Source organism: Pyrus communis, chromosome 7 (genome assembly GCF_963583255.1).
Source record: "Pyrus communis chromosome 7, drPyrComm1.1, whole genome shotgun sequence".
Lineage (NCBI taxonomy): Eukaryota > Viridiplantae > Streptophyta > Magnoliopsida > Rosales > Rosaceae > Pyrus > Pyrus communis.
This window is the reverse complement of record NC_084809.1, coordinates 24,154,906-24,172,981: the sequence shown is the minus strand read 5'-3', so window position 1 is coordinate 24,172,981 and position 18,076 is coordinate 24,154,906. Positions and strand designations below refer to the sequence as shown.

General features: G+C 38.8%; 1 protein-coding gene across 1 annotated transcript; it reads right to left on the bottom strand.

The window, feature by feature from the left end:
- Nucleotides 1–16,203: 16,203 nt before the first annotated feature.
- On the bottom strand, nt 16,204–17,415 carry LOC137740706 (uncharacterized). The gene is made up of 2 exons (XM_068480534.1): nt 16,900–17,415; nt 16,204–16,788 (listed from the first exon to the last, which is right to left on the bottom strand). Exons 1-2 carry the CDS (start codon nt 17,413–17,415, stop codon nt 16,204–16,206), a joined length of 1,101 nt encoding a protein of 366 aa, XP_068336635.1.
- Between the last annotated feature and the right edge of the window lie 661 nt (nt 17,416–18,076).

Genomic DNA, 18,076 nt, shown 5'->3' with positions numbered 1-18,076 from the left:
AGTTTATGAAAAGAATGTTTTGCAAGAGATTGATGTTGATAAGGTACCAATTTGAGAAACACCATATCCTCCACATCAAAACACCTATTAGTTCGATGTTGAGTAGTAGCAATATTAGTCTTGAGTTGAGATAAAATCCTGCCTCTTTCTTGCAAATTCCGATTAACCAAATCAAGTTTAGTTGCTCTAGACTCATAAGTAGGCACAACAGGTGATGGTTGGCTATAGACAACCTCATAAGATGTAAGCCTTAAAGAAGTATGTAAACTTGTGTTGTAATTCCATTTTACCCAAGGAAGCCATTAAACCCATTTTTTAGGTTGATGGCTACAAATCATCTTAAGTAGGTTTCAAATCATCTATTAGTCACCTCAGTCTGACCATCCATCTGAGGATGATAGCCCGAACTCATACATAGCTTGGACCTTTGCAAGGTGAAAAATTCTTTCCAAAAAGAGCTTAGAAAAATAGGATCTCGATCACACATTATCTTAGATGGCATACCATGAAGTTTAAAATCTGATCAACAAATAATTGGGCTACTAAGTGAGTAGTGTAAGGATGAGATATAGGTAAGAAGTGAGCATATTTTGAAAGTTAATCAACCACTACAAAGACAATTGCTTTACCTCTGCAAGCAAGGTTCTAAAAAACACTAGGCACTAGTCGGGCGGCGGGGTCTAGGCGGGCGCCTAGGCGGATTTAGGTAAATTTCTTGTATATTTTGTAAATATGTGCATATTGACACTTGCAAAAAAATATACTTGTATGAAATCCATGAATAAGATAATAAAAGAATGATAAAATGCAAAAAGAGTATCCAACAAGTCCAAAATTTAAAAACACATTAAGCATATATGCCATATAACCATAGTGAGGAGTATTGTAGAATGACACATGTACAACAAGTTCACTATTTAAAACCACATAAAATGCAAAATAGGAGGAAAATAAGGAAATATAGTAGTGTAAGATACTTGCAAAGTTACAAAGCTAGGCATCAAACTCTTCTTCACCATATCCCTCCAAGTCTCTCTCCGTATTGAACTCAAACTCAACTTCTTCATTATCTCCTTATTCTTCCATGTCCTCATCCGATATAAAATCTTTTTCATGAAGTTCTCTTACTTCACAACATTTTTAGAACTACTAGGCTTTAGGGAACTACCTACCTCCTCTGATGTCTCTCCAATTCCCGAACCAATCTCAAGTTCTTCATCACCACCCTCCACAATCCATCCTTGAACTATACTAGCTTCACTTGCAAGTAGTATGTCCACTTTCTTCTCCTTCTCTCTTTTCTTCTTGTTCATAATCCTTGCATTAAATTGGATATAGACTAAATTATTTAAACTTGTTGCATCTAGTCTATTCCTTTTCTTTGTATGTATACCTTCAAAAGAACTCCAATTTCTTTCACAATTGGATGAACTTGTAGTCAATGAGAGAATCTTTATATCTATCCTTTGCAAATTAGGCACACCATTTCCATAATTATACCACCATGCAACTAATGAAGAAAAAAGTACACAATTAGTAATGAAAAATACGAAGTAAACTCAAATTTAATGAACAAAATATAAGCATATGTTAATATTCATACCCGAATTATAGTTTTCATCATTCTTAACGCATCTAATTTCGGCCAAATGTCTTCTAAATCCACCTTCTTTTACTTTATACTTGTGCATCTCAACATTTATCATTGGGTTTTGAACCTCATAGTTATCGGGGAAGAACTTATCAACACAAGTAAAAATCCCCTTCATGACAATTGCAACATGTTGTATGCTTTGATCTTTAAAGAAGTAATAAGGGTTCAAGAGGTAGCCTGCCAAATGCAATAGACTATCAAGCCACACACGAGCTTTTTCATCAATAACTTGAAGAATTGTTTGATAGTTGGCCTCATTGTTCTTGTATGTCTATTTAATCTCCATCTTTGCTCTTTGTAGCTTTCCATACAAAAGCCCCATTGATGGCTTCTTGTCCCCATCCACAATATGAAGTACCTTGAATAAAAGTTCAAACACTTCCAAGCAAAGTGAGACCCCATTTCAAAAATGTGCACTCACTATGGTAGCATATATCGTTTTCCCCTTTGTAGTCTTGGAATGCTTGCGTTGTTCTCATTCATCACTAGCAACCATAACCTTCACGTCTTTTTTCTTATCCATCAAGCTTTGCAATGTGAGGAAAGAAGTTGCAGATCTAGTGACTCTGGTCCTTACTATGTCTCTTTTCTTGGTAAGCTTCCTCATCAATGCCAAAGTTTTGTGATGTACATAAATGAAGATAGTGAAAGCCTTTGCCTTGTCAATAACTCCCTTGAACCTAGGGAGATTACCAATCCCTTGAAGCATGAGATTCAAAGTATGAGTGGTACATGATGTCCAAAACATATTCGACCTCTTTTGCTTCATCATGTTTGCCACCACCATATTGTTAAAAGCATTATCAGTTACCGCTTGAATCATATTTTGAGGCCCAATTTCTTCAACACACTTGTCAACATATTTAAAGATATATTCCCCGGTGTGTGCTTCATTAGAGCATTCTTTAGAAGAAAGAATTATGGTGCCTTCCTTGCAATTGACACATAAATTCATTATGCTTCTTCTTTTTCGATCGCTCCAAGCATCGGTCATGATTGAGCAACCATTCAAAGCCCACTCTTCTTCATGTTTCTTGAGTGACTTTTTTACCCTTTCTACCTCTTCTTTCAATAATGGCTTCCTTAATTCGTATTGGCTTGGAGGTAGGTAACCTGAGCCAAATTGGCCAACCGCTTCCATCATACACTTGAAGCCATCATTATCAATAGCATGGAAAGGAATACCGGCTTTGTACACCCATTGAGCCACATATTGATCCATTTGAAGTGCTCTTTCCTTCCAAATTGCATCATGGATATTTTGTTGCCGAGTCTTCTTGCTTCCCTCATTTAAAGAATCGGGATTGATGGCAAATACAAACCTAACCATACGTCCAAGAGTGCGAGACCTTTTCCTTGACCCAACCACTTCAATATCTTCTTCTTATTCTAGAAGTTGTTGAAGTTGCACCTCTTCCCTCACTTCCACAATGTGCTTATCCTTTTGTTTCTTCTTATTTTTTGCTTCTTCTAATGCGGCTCTACATTTGGCTTTATTTTCAGCCGAAGACTTTGTGCATGCCGTTACATTTCACCTTATGTTGGCTACGTGTTGTTTTAATCTATGTACTTCACCACTAATGGTTTTGTTACACAACTTACATTTCACCTTATCTGAGTTTGTAGAATTTGCCAAGATCCCATATTCCCTTCCCACATCTTCCGAACTACGCTTCAACACATTTTCAGTTTGGGAGGAGGACGACATTGCATTAGATGCTCCAAAAGATGAGGTAGCAGTCATCACATAAGAAACAATCCTAAACTTTTAGTCTTAATCTCCCACAAAAAACCTTCATGGTATTTTTCGTAAGTTTCCTTAAGGATTTGTCTTAATCTCCCCCCAAAAATATATATAATTAAGGACCCAACACCAAATTGTGCTACTAAAGCCTAAACTTAATTGCCTTTATAGAAAGCCACATATATTGGTCAAAGCAAACCTATGCACTTAAACAAGAGCCAAAAACGGTTCAATCATCAACTAGCTTAATTAGCCCAACCACAAATGGATTGACAGCCCTAATACAGTTATACTAATAGTAATAGATCAAATTTAAAACCCAAACTAACAGATCAAATTTAAAACAATTAGAAACATAATTTAATGAAAACACAATATGGACAAAAATCTGTGTTTTCAACATTTTACATAGGAACTCCGAACTCCACTGATCAATTAGAAACAAAAAAATTAAAGAAATTATGAAAACCCATAAACATAATTGATCAGGGAAGTGAAAAGATGTCACCTTTAAGATCAACTAAACTCTAGACAAATCTGATGCACTCTTTGAGGTTTCAATAGTAGTTTTTTTCCTTTTTTTCTCTCACTAAAATTATGGAAACTGCAAATAAAAGGAAGAACAATATGGAATTAGTTATTAGCCAAGAAATGAAAATTTTGCAAAGATGCAATATTCAACAAATGAATTTTGTACAGAAAAAGCTATGGAATTGAGAAATTCAAACATGTCAAGCTATGGAGAATCTAGATGCGAGAGTTAGTGGAGACCGTGGAAACTGAAATTGCAATAGCCAACAAGTGCAGCTGGGAGTCCTATAATGAAGTCTATACAATGTCTGTCCAAACAGTAGATGGAATGGGGAGGGGGTTCAATAATCTAGGTGAGGTAATAGTCTCATTTTTGTTTTGTTTACAAACTAGACATGCTGCCACCCACTGCATAATATCAGTCTTTATCCCTTGCTAATAGAAAGACCGAGAAACTCTTTTGTAAGTTTTAAGATATCTGAAATGGCCTGCAACTGGCGTACAATGATGTTCAAAGTAAACCTTATCTCTCCAACAACTATTTGGGCTTCAGACAATCATTCCCTTGTATTTAAGAAAACCATTGTAAAAATGGTATTTGGCTAAAGATGTAGAAGCCCCATCAGTATACAAAGAAAATTCATTAACTTTAGAAACAATCCAATGGTCTTGCTCCACGTCTCCTTATATTATCTAACCAACCCATATATAGATATGAAATGGTAGTCAATTCAACCTCCGAATGCATCTTAGAAAAGGCATCTACAACTATATTGTCACAACCTTGTTTATATTGTATTTCAATCGAATCCCAAGAGTTTAGAAAATCATTTTTGTTGAAAAGAAGTATGGGCTTTGCTTTGTAGGAAGTACTTCAAATTGTTATGATTAGTTTTGATAATGAAATGCTTCCCTTGAAAAAGTGCCATTTTTTAATAGCATGAATGATAACCAACATTTCTCTTTCATAAGTTGACATACCTTGTGATCAAGGACCAAGAACGTTGCTTGTAAAAACTATTGGTCGGTCTTCCTGATGTAGTACAACACCAATTCCAGTATTAGAAGCATCTGTCTCGATAGTAAAAGGTTTAGAAAAGTCAGGCAAAGCAAGAAATTGAGAGGATGTCATGACTTCCTTGAGGCTTTGGAAAGCAATAGTGGCCTCAGTTATCCATTTGAAAGCATCATTTTTTGTTAGTGCAGTCAATGGCCCACAAATCTTCCCATGGCCAAGAAACCCTTTAAGAGCTTTAACAGATTGAGGAAGAGGCCAATCTTGAATAGCCTGAAGGTTGGAGGGTTTGCAGCCACTCCTTCTCTGGAAACAACATGGCCTAAATACTTAATTTGTGATTTACCAAAATCACACTTGGTTTTCTTCACAAAAAAGTTGATTGTTCTGAAATTTCTTAAAAACTAAAGACAAATGGTGTAGATGTGTTTCCCAAGAAGGACTAAAACTAAGATGTCATCAAAGAAAACTAGTACAAATTTTCTTAAGTAAGGTCTGAAAATCTTATTCATCAAACTTTGAAATATGGCTGGAGCATTAGTGAGGTCAAATGGCATGACAAGAAATTCGTAATTTCCATCATGATTTCGGAAAGTTGTCTTCTCAATATCATCATGATGAACCCTAATCTGATGGTAACCAGCCCTTAAATCTAACTTTGGCAAAAATTCAACACCAAATAGCTCATCTAACAACTCATAAATTAAGGGTATATGATACTTGTCCTTGATGGTTAACAAATTGAGAGCCTTGTAATCCATACATATCCACCAATTGTCATCTTTTTTCTTAACTAACAACACCGATGATGAAAAATAACTATTACTTGATTTGATAAACCTAGAATCAAGCAATTCTTGAACATATTTTTCAATTTCAGACTTTTGCAAATGACCATATCTGTAAGGTCTGACACTAGGAGGCTTGCTACCCTCAAACAATGAAATTCTGTGGTCATGAGATCGAGAATGAGGCAAAGTGGTTGGTGTCTAAAAAACAGAAGCGAATAGAGATAATAATTTATCTAACTTAACTTGTTGAATTTCTGATAAATCACCCACAACAGTTACTTGTGTATCTAGTTCAATAAAGAACAAAACCATCCCAAAAGGCTCCTAAGTTGGCAACTTTTCTACTTGACAAGCAGAAACTTACGTAGGTGTAGGAGTGGTAGAACTGTAGATGCAATAATGCTTCTGTCCTAAGGTGAACTCCATCTTAAGCTTTTCAAAATCCTATAGAATAAGGCCTAAAGTTCTCAGCCATTGAGCCCCTAATACCACATCGCAGCCACCTAATTCCAACAGATAAAGATCAGAAATATATTCATAATTATGAATCTGCATTTTTACTTGAGGACAACAACTTTTACTAGTAATGGTACCATTTGCTATCATTACTTCAAAAGACTTGTTAGCATCAACTTTCCACCCCAACTTCTTTGCAACGGGCAAACTAATAAAAATTGTGTGAACTCCCCGAGTCAAACAATACAATCATAGAACAATTCTTAATAAACCCATCAAGTTTCATGGTTTGAATAGGTTGAAGGGCAGATGTACCATAAACTGCACAAGTTGTAATTTCAACATGTTGGCCCTCTTGAATTTCACAATCAACATCACAAGACCTATCAACAAACACATCCAATAGCAGAAGTTGTTGATTTAGACAAACATGACCTTTAACCCATTTTTCTGGACAAGAATAACAAAGCCCATTTCTACGACGTTCTTGAAGTTCTTCAAAAGTCATTCTTCTCACATTATTGGCCCTAGAATTGCTGCTAATGGAATAGCTACTACCAGATAATGAAGGCAAATATTTTTGGTTTTTATAATTGCTTGTAGAAAAATTAGAATTCTTGGGAAAAAAACTCTAACGTTTGGGTCTGAAAATTTGGCATCTATTTGGAAAGCCAAGGCAATTGCCTCATGAACATCATATGAACGAAGCAATTTGACATCATGGTGCAACTCTGGCCTCAAACCACCAATAATACAACTTTTGAGCATTACAGGACCGATCTCCTTGGTACGATTCGCCAATCGACGAAACTCTAAAACACATTTTTGAGAGAACCCATTTTGCTTCAATTGAACTAGGGCTTCCATGAAATCCTCAAATTCCCTACATAGTCAAAATAGTCAAAATAGTGTTCCACTCGATAGACCCATGCCAATGGATCTTCGCCATTGGAGAATTTTGGACATTCGATCTTAATAAGGGGCAACCTGGGTTAAAAAAATGAATCTTGGCATTGAAATCAATGACCACCATGAATATTAGGGTCTGATAACAATTTTTTCAGATCCACCAAAATGGTTTGAAGAATCACCATGCTCCAGGTGATCTAATCAGTTCGATTAGTGCCACCGAAGCGAGTTTCCATGGCTGCGAATCGAGATTCCATGAAAGCGATGACGTTCGAAAGATCCTCCATGATGAATTGATGTAGTGACGGAAGATTGGATTCCAAGACTGAGCCTTCAAGAATCGTAACCCGTGAATCTATGGCATTAGTGCGCGTTGATGCACGCATCATACAAGAAAGGGAAACGTGGAGATCTGTCACTGGCTGATACCAATAATAGAACTATGTTCTAACCTTTGCACTCGTATGCTTATAGTTCTTTGTATTACTGAATACCAATGTTGACAAGATCATAAATCATCTTACATTGCATAGATGACAAGTATTAATACCTGACTCGCAAGCTAAGGTAAGTCATAACAGCTGTAACCAACTCCTAATATCCATCTAACAAACACTAAACAACTAAACCAATGACCACTGACACTTGGCAATCAATATCAACAAATTATTTGTACAATTATCATCATCGTATCACACTCATGGTTGAGCTTTTTTTGTATTTTTAAACTCTCACGTATTAAAATTTGTAAATGAAAGCTATTTACATGAATAAAACTTGGAAATTGAATGACCCAAATTCCAACTTTTTGCCACGCAAAAATTCTAAATTTCTATGTTTATAAATCCAAACAAGGGAATAATGCATGTTAGTTTATAGATTTTGATAAGAATCTAAATTAAAACTTGTTTCGTTTTCTCAAGTTTAGTTCGATTTTTTTCGATTTTGATTCGGTGAACAGTTTAGTTTTTTTGGTTTCTAGTTTTTGGCACCCACCCCTAATTGGAGATTGCCCAAGTATAACCTTGAAACGCAACCAAAGAGGTTTAATAAAATAAAACTTTTATGATTTTTTCAAACTTTGTAGGAATTTGAATTTTTGTACATTATGAAATTTGTAAAAATATGTGACAACCCGTCCCAAATTTTACGATGTTATTAATTTTGAAAGCGTGAATTGATGAAGCTTGAGGGCATTTTGAAGCTACGATAAAGATTTTATGGACTTACGAAGCTTGAGGGCATTTTGGTAAATTCATTATTCTAGGTAAACTATTATTTTATTATTTTGTAATGTTTGTGAGACATGTGGGGCCCAAGCCCTATTCCTTCTCCTCTCACCCGTGTCCCCTATTTCTCGGGGCTATCTTTCTCTCTCTCTCATTATTTTATCAACACTCTCTCACCTCACTCCACCACTCCATGACTACCACATCACCATTTTCTTCCTTTAACCCTTTCAGCACCCTCACCTCTCCTCTGCAAACATTGACGGCAACACTGCCACCGCACACCACCTTTTTCCATCTAACACATCTTCCTCCCCCAATAAACGATGACAGAGTCACACACCCCAAAACCCTGTGCATGGCCACACTCTCCCTCTCTCTGTTTTTCTTTCACTGTACAGTGGCATCACCACTGTTCAAGAAATTTCCCGGCGATTTCTCACCATGTTCGATGAGGGTAAGCTTCAAAAACTCCTTCAACCTTCTTAGATCAATTCTTAAAGTATGATTAGAGGAATTTTGAGTTGTTTTGGTGACGATTAGTGCATGAATCATCTTTGGGACTCAAACCCAGTTTTCGGTGAGAATCTGACGAGTTTCAAGCCGTTTTTCAACGAGACTCGACCACAGCTGAGGAAACCAATGGTACTACTTGAATCCTTGTTCCTCGACCTTCATTTTGATATATTGGAAGGCTAGGTTTAGTGGAGTTTTGGAGTGATCAGAATTGGGTAGAACCTGGCGGTTGCAATGGCAACCGGCTCGAGAAGAAGAAGTTAAAAAAGAAAAAAATTAAAGGGCCTTAAGCCCAAAACCCGGTCCAAAACCTTAAGCCCAAGCCTTTGGGCCTTTGTCCCAGGCCGGCCCATTTCTGAATTGGGCTCAGGATGTTTTGAGAATATTCTTAGAATATTCTCTAGAATATTCCTTTGGTTGATTTTTTGGAATTTTCTCGAAAACCCTTCTACGCTAACTTTGACATCCTGAGTCCGTTTTTGACAGCCAATTAGTGAAATTCTAAAGTTTTAATATAGTTTACCACCAGAGCATCTCGGTTGACTTTTAGGGTTAACCATTGACTTTTCGTTGACTTTTTACGAAAATTGTCCAAAACCCTCATTAGCATATTTAGGCATGCTGATTCCGAATCCGATGTCCGCTTCTCCAAATTCAAGCATTTTAATTGAGTTTTACTCATGAGTCTCAATATTATGCTTAGATGCAATTACTATCGAAGACTCCAACTTTCTAGCTTGAACGGATGTGACATCACAAGTAATTGTGAGTGGGTCTTTTCCTTTATATAATATATATATATATATATATATATATTTATTTATATATATATATATATATAATCGTTAGTTTCCATTTATACATGTCATAAAGAGTTTCTACAATACGCCTAGATTAGCGTAACATTTATAAGATTTAGTACTTTGATAGAAATTATGAAGTTATGCTACGTCCAACAGGACGCACATGTATATGCATTATTATTGATGCCATGATTATATTTACAGTGTTGAATGATATTATGTTAACTAGAATTATCGAATCACTATGGCATGACTATATCTATGTTATTTGCTTATCGTTTGCTGCACCGGTGTTAGTACTCGTCCGGACCAGGGCCAATTTTTCACGTGTATGTGCACGTCGCACCGTACGCTCACTTTGGATCCATTGTAGGTGTTAGGGATGGCAACGGTTCGGTTTGGGGACGGAAATGCTATATCCATCCCCATAACCACGAAAATTAACCATACCCATAACCGCAAAATAACCATCGGGGATTATCCATAACCATATCCACCGGGTAACGGATTTTCAATCGGTTATCGGTTATATCCATCTTCGTCAAAAAAAAAAAATTATATATATATATATCTATTCATCCAATTGACACACTATAAATTTTAGTAGATACTAATTCTACCATTAAATAGCCACATCCAATTACAAAAAACATAACAATATATATTTGAAGTTGTTCATGATAAGCCAATATGATAAATTGGTCCAATAAAAAAGAAAAAGAGGACAAAAACAAATATGAAGGGAAGACAAAAAAAATTGTCTAAAAGTTTCAAAACTTGTGACGACAATAGAACGAGACATTTGCACTTTGCTTCTAGTTCCACCAAGCCAGCATCATATTTCATGGTGCTCCTCCTTCACACCCATCAATGGAGCATGATTCCTACATTATTAAGAAGATGACAAATAATTAATATCAATCGTTGTACACATATAATCTACAAAGAAGATAGTTATATACAAATAATATAATTGCCAATACTTAACTCATCCATATCCATATCTTCAAAATAAGTGCAGCAACCGACATGTGCATTAGAACAAGAAGCTAGTTGTGATACATAAAGACTTAAATTAGTTCTAAAAACTGAATGCATAGTAATTAATTAAGTTTGAAAAATAAGTTCGAAATTAAGATTAAAGAACATGCACAAATATAAGATGAAAAGAAATTAATACTTTGGGGTACCTTGAATTTCTTTCCACAACCAATTTTGGACACACATTAAGGCTTCCAATGTCTTTGGATGAAGTCTACTACGATGTGGACTTACAAATCTCCCATTAGTACTGAAAGCTGATTCGGAAGCAACTGTAGATACAGGAATAGCTAATATATCCCTTGCCAAAGCACTTAAGATAGGATATTTAGTCCCATTTGATTTCCACCAACCCAAAATATCAAAATCAGATGTGCTAGGCAAAACAACCTCATCCAAATAGTGATCTAATTCTGACTTTACATTATCAGTATTTACAGTACTAGAAACAAACAAGTCAAAGTTATCCATTAAATGATTCATCTCTTCAAAGTCAGATTGATTCAAATGAGATGAAGTGAATGATGGTTGATGACTCATGTTAGAAATATGATTAGATCCACACTCTTTTACCAAATCATAACAATATTTGCGAATCTTATCAATTTCATTCAAAGCATATTGCCTATACATAAGAGGAAAGAAATACTCAATCAGCCTCATCTTGAATCTTGGATCCAATACAGTAGCTACAGCCATTATTCCATGAATCACACCAATATTTATCAAATTTCTCAATCATACTTCTTGCGATATTTTTTTATTTCATCACGTCTAGAGGTAAGCCACCGGGTTAGCAACAACCTGATTTCACAAATCTTTGGAAAATAAAGATTGGTTGTAGGGTACTTAGTTCCAGAAAACAACTCGGAGACATTATAAAACAACTTTAACTTCTCACAAATCTTTCTTGCCATCTCCCAATCTCTATCATCAGGCAAACACTTATATTGCGACTCTCGTTGTTTCAAATGAGGGAAAACATCCTTGTAAATCAAAGCAGATTGAATCATTAAAAAGGTGGAATTCCATTGAGTTTTACAATCAAGCACCATCTTCTAGTGCTTGGAAGCTTCAACTGACGTGTTGCTTCCTCAAATTTTTGCTCTCTTTTTTGTGTTGTTGTCCAATAAACAACACTATCACGAATTTTCTCAACACCACCACCAATCACTTCCAGACCATCCTTCATAATTAAGTTTAATATGTGCGCACAACAACGCATGTGAAAGAACCCTCCACCCAACAAAAGTGAACTACTAGAAAGTTTTTCAAGAATAAGATCAATCATTTTATCATTTGTAGTGCAATTATCTACGGTTAAGGTAGAAAGCTTACGATCGAGGTTCCAATCTAGCAAGCACTCCATCAAAACATCTGAAAGTGTCTCGGTGGTATGCGGACAAGGCACATAAATAAATCTGAAAAAATTACAAAGAAGATGGTTACAATAAAGAACCTGAAATATAAATCTAAAGCTAGATAATAATTAAATAGAAATTAAAGTATTAAAAATATCACCTTATTATTCGGCTCTGCAACGTCCAAGAGTCATCAATAAAATGTGATGTTATTACCATAAATCCTCTATTCTGATTACTTGCAGTCCACATATCAGTAGTTATGGCAATTTTACTCTTATTTTCATCCAACAATTGCATTGTTTTCGAACGCTCGTAATCATATATTTTCAGGATATCACTCTTGATTGTGTTTCTTGAAACAACCTTAAACAACAGTTGGATAACACTCATGAAGTTTCTAAATCCAACATGCTCAACCATGGAAAGAGGGTACTCATGCAATATTATCATTTGGGCGAGAGCTCTCCTTGATCTTTCTTGATCAAATGTATACAACTCTACTTTCCCATCTCCTACTTTTTGGGTTAGTGTTTGCTTCAATTTTTTTTGTCTCTGACGTGGACATATCGTCACATGATGCCTCAAATGGCTGGTTCCATTTCCAATGTTCCCACCAAGCTTCTTTTACAATAATTACATATTGCTTTCATCACCCCCATCAACTACTGTTCTTGTGTAATGTTGCCACACCAAACTGCGAAGTCTCGAATTATTACCTTCACCATCATCACCCCTAGGTTCCTCAGTCTCACCAGCGACCTCATTTGGAGTTGGTATATCTTGGGGCTGAGCAATTTGATTTGGTATTTCTTGTTGCACAACACTTGGATTCAATGTAGGTGCTAGATTACAATCAGTTGGGGTAGATATTGTTTCTTCTTGAGACTTAAATTTTCTTTTAGACATTTTGATTGCTGCAAACACAACCAAATCCATTAATATGTAAACAAAGACATGGTATAATATTGAAACTAAATCGATTAACATGTAAACTAAATATATAACGACAAACAAGAAGACAATTATTGATTTAATTGTGCATAATTCTATGGGCTCATAACATATGTAATAAACTAAAAAACTGACGCTAATTAATAATTTCCATGAATCAAATAACATGAAAAAGAATGAAAGATTACCTATTGAGCTGACAACATGCACTAATTTCTTGATAGTGAGACTCTTGAAGATAGATGAATCTGATAAACTTGGAACATTTGATAATTGATATATAAAATGATTCAATGAATTAATTTGGTTGAGTATAACAATAAGAGTATTGAATTGATGAGATTGTTGGTATGCCCCATGTATGATGTTTGGTGCATAATAAAGATAGTGTAGGATTTGATGCATGCATAATAATTTTTTTTTTTTTTTTTTTTTTTTGAACGCCCAGAACCCATTTCATAAAAGGCCTACAGAGAGGCAAACACTAAAACAATAACAAGAAGTGACAAGGGATAAAACACAAGGACCCTTCCACCTAGAAGAGGCGTCACCCCCAGCACCACCACACCCAACTTAATGAGGACAAGGAAGTCCGTCATTATTCAACACAAAGACCAACGAAGATGGGGGCCTATCGACCTACACAACATCACACATCTCCGTGAAACCAAACGACGCAATCTCGTGAGCCACGCCATTAGCAGTTCTAGGCACCCAAGACCATCGGCATTCAAGAAACTTTCCCCCCAACTGTTTAACCCGAGCCAGCACGGGGAAAGCCTCCCAACTACCCATGGACAGCGAGCTAGAGAGACAATTTATCGCTTCAAGGGAGTCCGATTCGAGAATGACATACCTTACACCCAAATCAGCTCCGAATTGGCACCCATGCAACAGCGCAGAAGCCTCCGCAGCTGCCGCAGAAGGAGCTTTGATAGCATACCGCGCTGCAGCCACAAACTTGCTCTCCATGTCCCGCACAACCATCCCGACAAAACCCTTCTTAGAGGCCTTGGACCAGCTAGCATCCACATTTATCTTCACAAAAGGAAAGGCCGGAGCACACCACCGCTCAACCGGGGAAACCCTCCTGCCGACGCCCCCTCTTCTAGCCCCATCCATAGCCCTCGCACCAAAAAACGAGCTCACAGCCGCAGAGATAGCAGCCAAGATTTTAGATGGATTAATGGGCACCCCGTTGAACACAAATTCACAACGAGCCTTCCAAATACACCAACAAGTAAAGACAATATAAGATCGCCTCCAATTAGAATCACCAGAGATGCAAAAATTCGGAGAGAAGACCGCCAGAATCCATTCCAACCAATCAGGGAGAGACAGACGATCCACGCTATAACCCAAAGCCCCACCAAACCAAATTGGAGCGACCCAAGAGTAAGAAAGAAAAATGTGCTCAATAGTTTCATCGTGGCAGCAGCAAATAGGACAAGTAGAGACCTGAGAGGACCTCCGTCGGAAAAGGGCATCCCGAGTAGGAAGACAATTATGCACAGTAAGCCACAAGAAATGTCGCAACTTAGGGGGCACCTCCAGCTTCCAAATCCCTTTCCTTAACGCCTTGGGAACCTCACGAACAGAAGGCCGCCGCTTATCCCTCACTGCCATCGATCTGCTTTGCAACCATCTGTAGCCCGACTTGACCGAATAACACCCATTCTTACTCAGATCCCAGATAAGCCTATCATTACGACTTAAATCCCCAAGAGGTGTCTCGTCAATAGCCTGCAAAGCCTCCCCTGAAATGAAAGGCTACAGAAAGCTAAGATTCCATCGCCCCGATTCCGGACAGATAAGCGCGCTGACCCGTAAACTTGGAGTAACCGCAACCTGTCCAACCGGCACCGGGTGACCAAGGGGTAAGGAAGGAAGCCATCTATCCTGCCACACCCACACCTCCTGACCACCCAAAATCTGCCAATGAGAACCCTCCCTGATTAAGTCCCTGCCACTTAAGAGGCTGCCCCACGCCCAAGAGGCACGACCCCCCTTCTTCACATCCCAGATCGAGCAATGGGGAAAATAACGAGCCTTAATCACTTGAGCCCATAACGAGTCCGGTTCAGTCATTAACCGCCAACACTGTTTAGCAAGCAGAGCATCATTAAATTCCTGAAAATTTCTGAAGCCTAAACCTCCCAAGTCTTTGGACAAAACCCAAAACCTCCTTTGATACCCAATGAATCTTGTGGGCTCCCTCCTTGCAACCCCACCAAAATCCAGCCACCAACGCATCCAATTCCTGACAAACAGCAGCTGGGAATTTGAAAATGCTCATGGGGTACGCCGGAATAGCTTGAATAACAGCCTTAATTAAAACCTCATTTCCGGCACGGGATAGAGTACTTTGCTTCCATCCTTGAAGCTTTTCCATTATTCTCCCTTTCACATAAGCAAGACCTCGCTATTTCGATCGACCCCATATAGCAGGAACCCCCAAATATGTCCCCGGATTGATAACCACCACCATACCAAGAGCACTCCCCATCTGATCAGCATTCACCTTCGGAACATTTGCCCCAAAGAAAACACTGGATTTCACCAAATTAACCTTCTGCCCAGATGCCTCACAGAATTTGTCTAGCACATTCCTCAGATTCCGGCAGTTATTCATATCAGCCCGCAAAAACAAAAGGGTATCATCAGCAAAGAAGAGGTGAGAAATCATGGGTCCAAAACCGCCCATCTTGACACCCTCCAACCTACCATTGTCCACCGCACTCTGAATAAGTTTGGAGAGAACTTCCCCCACCAAAATAAATAAATAAGGAGAAAGAGGATCCCCCTGACGGAGACCCCGCGTGGGCGCAAACGTCTTCCCTGCCTGCCCATTTAGGAGAACATCGAACTTCACAGACGAAATACATCCATTAATTATCGATCTCCATCTGCTACTGAACCCCATTTTCTCCATAACAGCATCCAGAAAGTCCCATTCAACCCGATGATACGCCTTCTGCATATCAAGTTTAATACCCATTTCGTATCGATTCCTTGTTTTCCTTCCCTTCAGATAATGAAACATCTCATGGGCTATGCCAATGCAATCCTGAATTTGTCTACCCGCCACAAACGCATTTTGGGTAGGAGAGATGATATTTGGTAAAAATACCTTCAACCGGTTAGCAAGAATCTTTGACAGAATTTTGTACAAGTAGTTGCATAAGCTGATGGGCCTGAATTACGACACAAATTCCGGATTAGGGACTTTGGGAATTAGCACAATGTGAGTCTGATTTATCAAACCTGTACCCGCAGAGTCCAGAAACAACTCTCTGACCAGATCCGAAACATCTGCCCTCACAATCTCCCAATAACTCTGATAGAAGATGCCCTGGAAACCATCAGGGCCAGGAACCTTGAGACCTCCCATTTGCACAGCAGCGTCCTTTATTTCATCATCCGTGACCGGCGCAGTTAGCGCCTCATTCATTTCAACAGAGACCGAGGGAATAATGCAATCTAGCAGCGAACCCCAGGTACGACTCCCGGCCGAGCTAAAGACTGAAATGAAGTGATTATCCACCAATTGGCGCACCTGAGACGGACGATCCACCCAGTTCCCATTCTCAGCCCTAAGCTTCACAATCTTATTTCTCTTTCGCCTCTGAAGGGTTGAAGAGTGAAAAAACTGAGTGTTAGCATCCCCCTCCCTCAGCCATTTTACCCTCGACCTCTGGCACCAATAATTCTCCTCTTGGAGTCTTAACTCATCAATCTGCCTAGATATCTCCCTTATCTCATCAAAGTTTGGACCCCAGTCTCGCTAAAGAGACTCTAACTGGGAAAGAAGATCCTGGATCATGCAGCCCCGCCCCTTAAATTTAGTGCGATTCCACCTACTTAACCGATTACGGCAGTCGTTTAAAGTTCTCACCCATCTATTCACACATCTGCCATTATGCCTACATTCCCAGCAATTCTTCACTAAATTCTTACACTCTTCCTCCGCTACCCAAAACGCCTCAAACCTGAACATCTTCCTACCTCTCGGCCCTTCAAGATTAGAATTGAGAATAATTGGGCAGTGATCCGAAGCAATAGTCGTACCGTGCATAACAAGGGAGTTTGACCAAAGTTGCTGCCACTGCTCATTCGCCAGGACCCTGTCTAACCGCTCATCCACCCATTCCCCTCTTCTCAACCCTTTCCACGTAAAGGCCGGCCCTTGGAAGCCCAAGTCCATCAACAGAGAAGAAGACATAAACTCTTCTAGAAACCTAGGCCTGTTGTACAAAACCTCAACTCCTCCAGACTTCTCATGATCCCACATGAATTCGTTGAAGTCCCCGCCGCAAATCCAAGGAATGTCCGTGGGGGTAAATTGGTTGACCATCCAATCCCAGTACATACTTTTCTCAGCTCTATACGAAGTCCCATAAACCGACACCATTGTGTTTGCCCTTTAACTCTCATCACAGCATCAATGATATATTTGGACGAAAGGATAATACTAACCTCCAAATTATCCTCCCACCACAAGCTCAACCCACCAGAGTTTCCAATCGGCGCAACATCAAAGCCATTAGCATACCCCAGACGCCTCCTCACCCCAATAATTCAATGATCTTTCATCTTAGTCTCGGATAAAAAGATCATAGAGGGTCTCTTTTTTCGAATGAGCCCATGGAGAGCCCTAACTGTCGTGTCCGACCCTAGCCCACGACAGTTCCAGAAGATATAACTCATGGCTGGCCTGCGGCTGTTGAAGGCCAGCCGCCACCGCCCCGAGCCATCGAACCCGTCTTCCTTGTCACCATCCTTCCTGTATCACTATCCGACCCCCCTTCCACTACTGCCTGTCTTCCATGACTCTCACTTATGTCTTCCTTATTTGCACCCGCCTTAAATACCGCCCGTTCCACAGTTAGGCACCCTTCCTGGAAGTTTAATCTCCTCCATAATTCTGCCACCCTGTCTTGGCAGTTCTCCTCCGTGTCCGGGCCCTTGAGTTTCTTCAGTGGAGCTTGAATTAACACCATATTCTGCAATTCCCCACTTCTTTTACTGCCCCATAGTGGGTCCCCACCCAAGTCGGACAGATTGTCGTCGAC

Bases quoted from the DNA above. Each gene is read 5' to 3' on its own strand.
- LOC137740706 (XM_068480534.1), bottom strand. From the start codon at position 17,415: ATGGTGTCGGTTTATGGGACTTCGTATAGAGCTGAGAAAAGTATGTAC. The intron at 16,789-16,899 runs GTGAGAACTTTA...GAGTCTCTTTAG, and splicing joins GCAGATGTGTGAATAGATGG to CGAGACTGGGGTCCAAACTT.